We start from the raw sequence: 12,131 nt of genomic DNA, 5'->3' as shown, positions 1-12,131 counted from the left end.
TTACACTTATCCTCTCCAGGTTGTCTACTGACACATGTAGCTACTGGCCAATTAAGTTTGTTTTAGGTTCATCTCTATTAATGTGATCACCCTAAGTACAGATTTTGTTATCTGCACTTGCTATTTTTCCTGCCTCTGAGGTCATCTGAAAAAAACAAATATCTTTTGTAACAGATACTTTATTTTTCTTATCATACAAGCACCATAATCAAATCAGGAAGATTTCTGGTGACAAGTTCTGTTAGAGATAAACCTTAGATTCATGCGAATGGATGGTGTGATGGAGAGTCATGAAAGAAAAAAGTTAACTTTCTCACTCCATGCAATTTTTGAGCTTTCCATTTGGCTGGGTTTGCCTTCTGTGTTGACTAATGGGTTGGAAATCCCCATCTGCAATTTGCAGCAATTTTCTACTTCAAGACCAGAAAGGTCATTCTAATCTCTCACTGTGAATGGATTTCAAATTGCCTATGAGTGAGTAACAAAGTACAACTCTTTATTAAAGTAAATGGGGAAGCTTGATTAAGTTTGTCTCTCAAAGTCAATGTTCTTTTTCCTTTTGGTCCCTCAGTGCTGCTTTGTTCACATAGCTGCTGACTAAGGAGTAAGGTGGTGTTGGTCAGCGTAGACTCTGTTGACCAAGGATGATTTTAGGGCCAAAGGACTCGGAAAACTACCTGGATAACCTGGAAGGGAACGCTGTGTCCTCTTGGACCTCTGGGTTTCACCTTGCTTATCTTGCCCAGGGTTGCTTTTACCCCTTGGACATCCTCCTGAATAATATTATTGCTTGTCTTTAGTGCTCTTTTCCCTGTTTTGACCAGTTTCCTCCTTGTTTGCTGAATATGTCTCACATTTTCCTGAGGTCAATGCCTGGCTCACTGGCCAGGAACCTCAGCAACTAAAAAGCACCAAAATAGCCTTTTCACAGAAAGTCTTTAAAACATAACTTGGGGGGACTGACATTTTAAAGCTGAGTACAAAAAGGGTTTGACCACAAATTCTTGTTGCTATGGATGTAGAGTTTTACTTGTTTTCTGATTGTGTGTGTGTGTGTGTGTGTGTGTGTGTGTGTGTGTGTGTGTGTGAGTGATGTGTTGGTTCTGTCTTTTATACTCTATTTTCTTTCATTCATTCATTCATTCATCCATCCATCGATCCATCCATCCATCCATCCATCCATCCATTCATTCTCACTCTCCTTTACATAGTTCAGTGTAATTTTTTTCTATTACTCCTACCATTAAAACACCATCAGAACTGGTGGTCAGGCAGTCCACAGAGGTATGGCTGTGATGATTGTCAAAATACAGAAATGCTCTGCATCTGATGACAAATTACGGTTGCCACAAACCCCACCCGAGTGCTCCTCTGTGCCAAGGGATCCCCCAGATCTCTCCCAATCCAGATTCATACCTGCACAACTGACAGCAGAATATGAGTACTTCTTTGATATACTTCTGCCTGCACCCATTCTGCTTAGTTTGGCTATACCAGTTATTACAGTATTTTGATTGCTACCTCCTCAAAAAAAGCACTTAACTCAGAGAGTATATGGTTATTCAGCCAATTTTAGTTCTGAAATTCAGCCAAGATCTGTGAAGGAAGCACAAGAAATCTCCGAACAGCAAGAATAGATTCCACAAAGTTCAGGCACCAATGATCACACGCTTTCCTCTTAAGGAAGAACTTTGTGACAATTTTAGATGGTCACCATATGGACCCAGCTATCTTGCTGAAGTGTGAACTTCCTGTCACTAGAAGCAGACTTGAACGACTTGCCAAGCAAATGATATTTAAAAATTAGTCAACATAACAAATTCTTCCACGAAGTGCATACCTAGTATGTCACATGAAACACGTAGGAGCTAAGTAAGTATAGAGCCAGGTGCTACCTTAAGGCCTCTGTTTGCCTGTTCTCTGTTTAGACATCTGGTGGCTGCAAGAGTCAACTGAATACAGTGTCAGCCTGTAATTATGGGCCTTTATCCTGGAGCATTGCTCATCCATGGCAACCAAGAGGACAGGGAATGAAATGACAAGCATGTGTGGGGGCTATCAGGATGCTGGGAGGGGAATGGTTTGATTTCAGGAATAAGCAGTTGAGCTTTGCAAGTACATGGCACAATGAAAGGAGGATTTATCTTCTGGGATGAAACTGAAATGGAAGGAATTCCTAGTCTCCTGCTATGGATGAGGCGGCCATTGCTATGAGTCACTCGGAGGGACATAAACTCTCCGAGTATGGTGTCCAGGCGAAGGGGTGCTGATAGCCAAGGGCTGTCCTCTGAGGAAGGTTGCAGGTGAACTGTTGGGAGTGAAGGAAACAGAAGCAGGAGTCTAGGGAGGATGTCGGTATGGCTGCTGCAGTGACTTCTCACAAGTTGGCTAACTTGAATGTACTTCAGTTTTATCCTTTGTAAAATAGGGATGATAATATTCTCCCCTGGACCTTTTCTTAGCAATGGTAACTTCTGTGATTGGTCATGACAAGTGTCAGTGATTATTTTTGCTAGCAGCCCAGGAAGCCAAGTGGCTCCTGGAAAAGGGAAACATCCCAAGGACCTGTAGCTGTGAAACCCCCCGGAGGCCATATTCTCAGATCATATTCTTAAATTAAAAAATTCAAACCCCAGGAAAGTTGAAAGAACAGAATAATTAACACACAAATGCTGTACTTCTAGACTCACCAGCTATTAGTGTGTGTGTGTGCACGTGCGTGTGTGCACATACACACGCACACACACTTTAGTTTTATAAGCCATCTGCAAGTAATATGTTGGCATCATGACACTTCACTTCCATATGATTCTAAATAATGCATAAATAAAGACATTAAAAAAAATCCTCATCCAAAGAGTGAGGATATTTTTTCCATTGATTTTTAGAGAGAGTGGAAAAGAAGGGGGATGGAGAGAGAGAGAGAGAGAGAGAGAGAGAGAGAGAGAAGAAACATCAACATGAGAGAGACCCATCAAATGGTTGCCTCCTACACACACCCTGACCAAGGGCAGGGATTGAACCTGCAACTGAGATATGTGCCCTTGATTGAGAATCAAACCTGAAAATCTCTGGTGTGCAGGCCTACGCTCTAACCACTGAGCACACCATCCAGGCCACAAAGACATTTTTCACTTTCCTATTCAATAATCCTAATATTTCCATAACCAAGGGAACATAATTTATTGACATCCAACACACAGTCAATAAGCAAATTTTCTAAATTGTTTCCAGAATGTTGCCAGAGTCAAGGTTAATGCATTACACTTGCCTGCTGTTGTTTTTATTTTAAAAAATACTTTTATTGATTTCAGAGAGGGAGAGAGAAATAGAAGCCTCAATGATGAGAGAGAATCACTGATTGGCTGCCTCCTGCACATCCCACACTGAGGATCGAGCCAGCAACCCAGGCATCCGCCCTGACCGGGAATCAAACCGTGACCTCCTGGTTCATAGGTTGACCGTCAACCACTCAGCCACACCAGGCAGGCTGCCTGCTGTTTCTTTCACAGACTTTATAGCAGCCTCTCCTTGGTCCTCTGTTCTTCCTTATAGAATCTTTGACATGCTTAGGCCAAACTTCCTGCAGAGTACTTTGTTTCTGTTACTATTTCTTTGTTGAGTTGTATTTCTAGCCCTGGTCTTATGAGTCATGGTTGGCTTCGATGCTGTAGCCCAAGGACCTGGGTGTGAACTAAGGGTAAGCCTCCAAAGGACTCCAGGTTCACTCAATCCCTATTTCCCACTACCCTTAACCTAGGTTTACTACAGAATCAATCATGTTTCCTACACCACGACCTCTGGATCATTTCTAAAATGTGAAGCAGAAAAGGAACAGGGTTGTTTGATTCAGTTTTCATCTGCAGTGATGATGTGGGCTCACTCTCAAGGCACCAAAGGTACAGTAGGGGTTGAATGCAGATTTGGAAGAGGATTTGTTGTTTCTGGCTTGAGTACATGTGAAGAAATCTTCTCCCCCTGCGGCTTGACCATAACAGACTCACCCACTGTAGGCTGTAAACAGGGCTAGCTAAGACTGAGTTATGAAATGTTGGGTGAGCGAAGAGGACAAAAAACTGGGCTGTCATGGCCACGAGCCTCCCCAGCATTTACACAGGTCCTCTTATTTCCCCAGGAACCTATAATCGTGGAGACGGAGGGATCATTTTGCAGATGAGGAAATGAGCCCCAGGGAGAGAAGGTGATTTGCCCAATGCCACCCAGCTGGTTGGTGGGCAGACCTGAGATTTAAGCTTGTCCCCTAAATCCAGCCCTGTGTTTTGCCTGTTATCCACAAATATAGAGCCATTAGCTTTTACATTTAGATGCCTGAGAAAAAAGTGTGAAATGGCAAATGCTGGGGGAGAAGATTAATACAGCAGATGTGAGAGTCTCTCACAGTTAACACATTGCGCACCAGTAGTTTCATTGCTAGCTTTACCCAGTGGCCAGATAAGTTTCTATTGCATGAGTACAAAAAACGTTTTACAAAGTATCATACTTTAAAAAGATATGAGCTTGTAAGAACATCTAATAAATAACTTCAAAATGCAATGGGTATTTAATTTTAAGGCGTGCCTTTAACATTTATGTAAAATACGTGTAATATGAAAACACACGAATGCTCGTGATCTGCCCCCAATATGTTAAAATGAGAAGCGTGTTCTGCTCACATATCCTTGAACCTTCAAACATGACAAATGTGGCATTCTCTATGGACGGGCAAGAGTGCTTTGCTTCTTAAAAACTCTTTCCTTTCTGGTCTGTCAAAATCATAGGCTTTTGACCTTCAGAGTTTGAGTCAAGACACTATGTGTTTGGGGATAGGAAACATTTTCTTGGATTGCTGTAATGGATTAGTTGTTTTATAAATTGCAGGCCTTTTCTAGTTGCCCCCACCTCCCTTTGTCTAGGGGAATCTTCCTAGGACATGGGCTCTCAGCCATGTGTATAGCTTATACCTTCTCCCCACCCTCCACATCCTCTTTGCTCTGGGGAAATTCAGTAATGACCTGGCCACATGCTGTTTCTAATGGATTAGTTGTTTTATAAATTGCAAACTGAATCATTTTTGGAAGTATGTGTTTTTTTTTTTTAACAGGCATTCTCCTGAAGTAATTTTGCAAAAATCTCTCTCTTCCTCCTCCACAGGCATATAAATATCATTTGCAATGACTAGGTGTCTGCCTTTACCTGTCTATTACAGAGGGAGTTTTCAGAAGTTCCAACTATACCAAATTTCAGATCATGGCCTAGTTTGTACTTGGATCTTAAAAATAGAATTTTTAAGGTAATTTTTCTCAACCAAGTTACAAATATTGCTGTGGTTTTATTTTTGTACATAAAACATATTTGTTCTACAGGTCTCCTTTTTTTTTAAGTTAAAAAATATATCTTCTGTTCCCTAGAGAAAGGAAGGAAGAAAAAAGATTAAAAAAACATCAACCACTTAAACTTAGTCACAGTTTAATATTTTGACCAATTGTTTAGGTTGTGATTTTTCAAGCTCTTTCCAATGTTTATGGAAGTCTTTTCCAGGAGCAGTGAAGGAAGGAAGAGTCAGTAGATACACATTTGTATCAGATGTTTTGGCTACAAGGAGCAGAAACAAGTAAAAAAATAAATCTCCAGCCCACTTTAAATAATAAAGTTTATTGGCTCACATAATAAGGAATCTAAAAGTGGTGTGGCCTTGTGATCGATGATGTCATGAGGGACTCAGGTTCTTTCCATCTCACCGTTCTGCTAATCACAGTATGAACTTTGTTTTAAGGCTGGCTGCTCTTGGGGGTCAAAATATACTTGACAGTAGCAATTGGAGCCATAGAAGTCCTGTTCAGGTTTATAAAAAATTTGGAAGAGCGACCATCTTTTCCTATGGTTCTCTCGAGTGCCAGGAAAATTTTCCAGAACAAGTCATGTGCCCTGAATTGAGTCATTTGCCCATTTCTGAACCAAGTCCTGTCATAGGGAGAGTGCCATGCTTAGACCCTGTTATTTTAGGGTGTGTTCCCCAGGAAGCAAACTCTGAGACAATTTGTATGCATGAGGTTTATTGGAAAATGCTTTCCAATCCACACTTGCTGGGGAATGAAGGAGGTAGCATTGGACAAAGGACAGAGTTAAAAACTTAGTCAGTTCCACGGGGAACTCTCGAGCTGTGATGCCCCTTCAGAGCTGTCCTTTCTTGCATTAAGACTGCCCAGCTTTACACCTCCACTTGACCAGTCACTGGACGTGAGCTGCCTGCAGGGATACCGTGTGGCCTTGAGCAATTTCGCTGTCTTTGGCTTGCCTGTCCAGGGCAGTTCCTAGAGAGGGACTCAGCTGAGAGCCATCCATCATCAAAACTCCTAGCAGCTGGAGGAATGGATGTTTTGGTCTCAAAGTGTGGGGATCTGGGCAGCACATCACAACACACATTGCATTTTATCTCTTGATCTACTTGGGTCTACTTTCTTTGATTGATATGCTCTGGGAAGAGCTCCTCCAGGATTCTGATTGTTCTGTGCTCCTGAGAAATTTACAAAAGGAAGGCTAGAATCAGGAAGAATTGCTACCCCCTTGAGGGTTGAGGAGTTGAATAATCAAATTGCCACCCAGTAGCTAGTTTCTTCAAAAGATGGCGCCACTGCAGTAGTAGGCAGATTGGGAAAGAATATCAGAATTTGAAGTGCCACCAAGCCAGCAGGGAATTTATCATATTTTTTCTTCTTCAGGTATCTCCAACCTGATCTCAACATAGTCAAAATCTGGAAGTCAATCCTGTAAAACTGACAGAGACCCAGAAAAATCCCTTTCGTTTTGACTTGAGGAGCAGAAATAAGAACTCTTAAAGCTCAGAGATGGAGAGAATCATCCTGAGTTTTGTATTTCCCTCCCTTTTCCTTTTTCTCCATTCACTTCCACCTCAGGATCTTGTGCTGGAGGTAGTGGCAGCAAAGGAGCTAGCATGGAAAACTGCAGAAGCCAAAATTCTGAGGGAATTTTTCATTTGGTATAGCTGCAGTTCCAAGAGGCAGAGCCAAACAACTCTCCCCAAGCTCCCACCCTCCCCCTTTCCTGTCCTTTAGTCATTTGGACCCCAGATGAGACTTAATCACTGAAGTGAGTGGTTTGGGGCTGATGGGCTGAATAAAGGAGGCCCAAGGACCCAGAAAGTACTAGGGAGGTAGGAGAGAAGGAAGAGATTAGGAAATGGATCCCATAAAACTGTTTGGAAACATCTGGGCTAATCTGGAACCTGTCATGGTGGCTCTGCTCCTAATTAGCATTCCAAAGACTATGAGGACTGAGCTAACAGATAGACCTCTTACCAGGTCTCAGATTAATCAATAGGTGACACACTCACAGGACAGTTCTGAACACCATTTAAAGCCTTTGAAACTTGAACTGACATTATTACCACAGCACACAAAAAGTGAGCTGGAACTTACTGCTTGAACCTAACCAGGTCAAGGGCCTGCTAAGATAAAAATATAAACATTCTATCTGGGATTTAAACAAGACCCCCAAGTCTCATAAAGTGATATTCAAAATATCCAGGACACAATCCAAAATTACTTGGCATTTGAAGAGCTATGAAATTCTCAAAAGATAATCAATAGATGCCAATGATGAGATAGAGCACAGATGTTGGAATTATTTGACAAAGACTTTAAAACAGATATTATAAAAATTCTCAAAGGAAGAATTGTAAATAAGTTTTGAAACAAGATTAAAATAGAAAGTTAAAATAGAAGATATAAAGGTGAACCAAATGGAGATTTTAGAACCAAAAACACATTAACCAAATTGAAAAATTAATTGGAAGGACTCAATAGCAGAATGAAGATGACAGAAAATGGAAATTATGCCAGATTAATGGAAATTATTTGGAGAGAAGAAGGCATGTGATGCTAGAAAACAATCTGAAAAAAATAATAGTTGAAAACTGCATCTTTGGAGAAAGACAGATAACTATAAATTTTAGAAGTGGAGCAAATCCCAAATAGGATAAAATCAAATAAATCCATGCCCAAACACATCATACTCAAATTCCCAAACCATCAATGACAAAGAAAAATTATTGAAACAGCTAGAGAGAAACAATGCATTGTCTCTAGGAAAATAATGATTTGGTGACAATGATTCTCTCGTTAGAAACTGCAGAGGTCAGCCCCCGGAGTGGCTTCATTGGTTGGAGTGTCATCCCGTGCACTGAAAAGTTGTTGGTTCGAATCCTAGTCAGGGCACATACCTAGGTTGTGAGCTCAGTCCCCAGTTGGGGCATGTATGGAAGGCAACCGATTGATGTTTCTCTCTCACAACTTTCACATTGATGTCTCTCTCTCTCTCTCTGTCTCTCTGTCTCTCTGTCTCTCTGTCTCTCTCTCTCTGTCTCTCTCTCTCCCTCCCCCTCCCTTTCTCTCTTTAAGCACCTCCTTGGGTGAGGATTAAAAAAATAAAACAAAACTGTAGAGGTCAAAAGGAAGTAGAACAACATTTTTCAAGGTTGAAAGAAAAGAACTGTCAGCCCAGAATTCTATATACAGCAAAAATATCTTTTGGAAATAAAAGTAAAATAAAGACATCCTTAGATGAAGGAAAGCTAAGAGAATTTGTACCCACCAGACCTACTTTAAAAGAATTGCTAAAGGGAATTCTACAAATGAAAGAAACTTGGAACATCAAAATAAAGAAAGAGCAACAGAATTGGTAAATATTGGGGTAATTATAGGCTATTCTTCTCCTCTTGAGTTTTTTAAATTATGTCTTATGGTTGAAAACAAAAGCATAATATTGTCTGATGAAGTTTTCAGTATAGATAAATGTGATGAATACCTCTAACATAAAGAGGGGCAAGGTAAGGGGAACTTTATGTTTTTAAGGTTTCTCTATTCTAATTGCAATGACAAAATATTGCTTATAGATAGATTGTGAAAAGTTAAGAATGCATTTATAATCTCTAAAGAAACCACTAAAAAATTACACAGAGATGCTGTCAAAATCATAGTAGACAAATGAGAATAGAAGATGAAGACCAAACCTGCTGCTGGGATCTCTTTGACCCCTTGCCCTGCGATTCCTCCTCCCCTCAGTGATTAAGGGGCCCTTATTCCACATACCCGAATCCCTACCCTTACAACTTGCCCAGGTATTTAAGCTCCCCAGACCTTGTCCCAAGGCCCGGAACATGTTCCCAAACCTGGTAGGGGTTAAGGTGACAGGAGAGAATTGATAGAAGACATAAGCGCTGAGGAAACCCTCAAAGGATAAGTGAATAGGAGGGAGATGAGGGTGGGGAAGAGTGCAGGGGGACAGTGTGAACAGAGACTCGGAGGAAGGGACATCCATGGGGGGTAAAATATGACAGCAGGAATGGTGACATATGGGGTCAGCATGCAAGCAGGGGAAAATCAAGGATACTTCCCCACTACCTTTTAAAGAGGTTGACTATAGCATTTATACCAAGCCAGTTAGAAGCACAGAAGCATTTGAAACTTCTGAAAGGCAAAATGACATGGACCCATTTGAACTTCAGTTTCAAATTTCCCCTGGCCTCTCTAACTTGGAGGCACATATGACTTAATAGTGATTATAAGAAGGGTTAGGAGGCTTTCTTCCTGCCTTCATTCAGACAATATTTGTTGAACTATTAGGTTCCTGGAAATGTTCTAGGTACTGTAAATAAATAAATGATAGACAAAATCTCTGCTCTATTTGGGAAAGCATACAATAAGCAATTATTCGATATGAAGCATTTCCAGGTGCAAAGGGGTTGCCCTAGTACACTGCTATGAACACAGGGGTCCATATATTATTTCCAATTGGTGTTTCTGATTTCTTAGGATATATTCCTAGAAGTGGGATACTGAGTGAAATGGTAATTCCCATTTTTAATTTTTTGAGGGAACTCCCCATACTGTTCTTCACAGTGACTGCACCAGTCTGCATTCCCACCAGCTGTGTAAGAGGGTTCCTTTTTCTCCACATCCTCTCCAGTACTTGTCGTTTGTTGTTGTTTTTTTATGATAGCCATTCTGACAGGTGTGAGGTGATACCTCACTATTGGTTTGATGTGCAACTCTCACATGATTAGTAACTTTTGTGAAAAATGGCTCACCTGTCCAAATTTCAAATGATGGACTAGGAAACATGGCGAAAATGAGACTTTTAATAACACTCTCAAGAGCGGGTGCCCATTGTACAGGAACACATGTGGGGCAGGAGACATAGCCTATTTATTTAGACCCTCCTCCAGTTCCTCATTGGCTGAGTACTATTTGGTCACCTATTTCCTAATAGGTCGCCTAGGTCTCGCTGTCTCCCATTGGGTTACTTAAAAAAAATGGGCTGGGGCCTTTTCTAGTTGCCCCCACCTCCCTTTGTCTAGGGGAATCTTCCTAGGACATGGGCTCTCAGCCATGTGTATAGCTTATACCTTCTCCCCACCCTCCACATCCTCTTTGCTCTGGGGAAATTCAGTAATGACCTGGCCACATGCTGTTTCTTTTCTATGAAGATGAATCATAGAGGCATGCTTCCTACACTTAGAGCATTTTTTTCATGTGCTTCTTGGCCTTCTGTATGTCCACTCTAAAGAAGTGTCTATTTAGGTCCTTTGCACATTTTTTGATTGGATTGTTTGTCTTCCATTTGTTAAGTCGTATGAATTTCCTATATATTTTGAAAATTAACCCCTTATCGGATGTATCATTGGCAAATATGTTCTCCCATGCAGTGCGCACTCTTGTCATTTTGTTGATTTTTTTTTTTTTTTTTGCTGCGCAAAAGCCTTTTATTTTGATGTACTAGTAGTCCCATTTGTTTATTTTCTCCTTACTTTTCATTTGCCCTAGGAGATGTATTGGTAAACATATTGCTACAAGAGATGTCTGAGATTTTGCTGCCTATGGTTTCTTCTAAGATTTTTATGGTTTCATGACTTACATTTAAGTCTTTTATTCATTTTGAGTTTATTCTTGTGTACGGTGTACGTTGGTGGTCTAGTTTCATTTTTTTATTTGTTCCTGTCCAATTTTCCCAGCACCGTTTATTGAAGAGACTTCCTTTACTCTATTGTATGCTCTTACCTCCTTTGTCAAATATTAATTGAGCATAATGGCTTGGGTCGATTTCTGGGTTCTCTGTTCTGTTCCATTGATCTGTATGTCTGTTCTTGTGCCAGAACCAGGCTGTTTTGAGTACAGTGGCTTTGTAGTATAACTTGATATCTTGTCTTGTGATTCCTCCAGCTTTGTTCTTCTTTCTCAAGATTGCTGTGGCTATTTCGGGGTCTTTTTTGGTTCCATATAAATTTTTGGAGAGTTTGTTCTAATTTGTGAAATGACAATAGATGATTTTAAAGGTAAAGACTGACATTTGTCAAGGAAGCTACAGGCCTCGGATGGGACTACCCTCCAGGACCCGCATTTAGTTAGGAATTTTTACATAGAGACTACCTGGTCCTGCCTCTTGTTCTGTTGTATTTCTCTGCTTCTGGGCCTGATCCCTCTGCCAAAATCATGCTCCATCAGATCCTCGGTCAGGCCAAGAAATATCCAAGCTTGATCCTCCACTTTGTATTTATTGGAGCCGAAAGTACTGGGGCAGCGCTGTGTATCTTGCACCTGGCATTGTTCAATCCAGATGTCTGCTGGGACAGAAAGGATAACCCAGAATCCTGGAACAAACTGGGTCCCAATGATCAATACAAGTTCTACTCAATGAATTTAGGTTACAGCAAACTGAAGAGAGAAGGTCCAGACTTCTTAATGAAATGTTTCACTGAACAGCTGCTTAGGATGAAGGTCTTCCAGAGGCCATCTGCACCATTGTCCACTTAACCGGGAACTATTTCCCCTCCAAGTGCTCGAAGACATGTTGGAGTATTGTGTTGGGGCTTACACTGATTAATAAATATCGGAAACTTCAAAAAAATAAAACCACCCTGTGTGGTTGCATTGGTCTCTGGGTTTTTAAGGCCTGCCATGTAGGCCTCCCCTGAGCTTGTTAGGTTTAGTATGTATCCCCTTTTCCATCTACACTTAAAACTATAGTACATTTCAAAAAGTTTTCAATGGTGTAGGAAAATAAGTGTAATTTATTATGCAAAAAGCCCAAATTTTCTATTTAGTAATTTGCAAAAA

The 12,131-nt window shown here is 40.8% G+C and overlaps 1 protein-coding gene across 1 annotated transcript; it reads left to right on the top strand.

Moving 5' to 3' along the window:
* The first annotated feature begins 11,480 nt into the window (after nucleotides 1–11,480).
* Nucleotides 11,481–11,828, top strand: LOC102253695 (cytochrome c oxidase subunit NDUFA4). Its single transcript, XM_005869957.2, has one exon. It carries the CDS (start codon nucleotides 11,508–11,510, stop codon nucleotides 11,826–11,828), a length of 321 nt encoding a protein of 106 aa, XP_005870019.1. The 5' UTR covers nucleotides 11,481–11,507.
* Nucleotides 11,829–12,131: the final 303 nt, after the last annotated feature.

Source organism: Myotis brandtii, unplaced genomic scaffold (genome assembly GCF_000412655.1).
Source record: "Myotis brandtii unplaced genomic scaffold, ASM41265v1 scaffold31, whole genome shotgun sequence".
Classification (NCBI taxonomy): Eukaryota; Metazoa; Chordata; class Mammalia; order Chiroptera; family Vespertilionidae; genus Myotis; species Myotis brandtii.
This window is presented reverse-complemented; position numbering and strand designations above follow the sequence as displayed.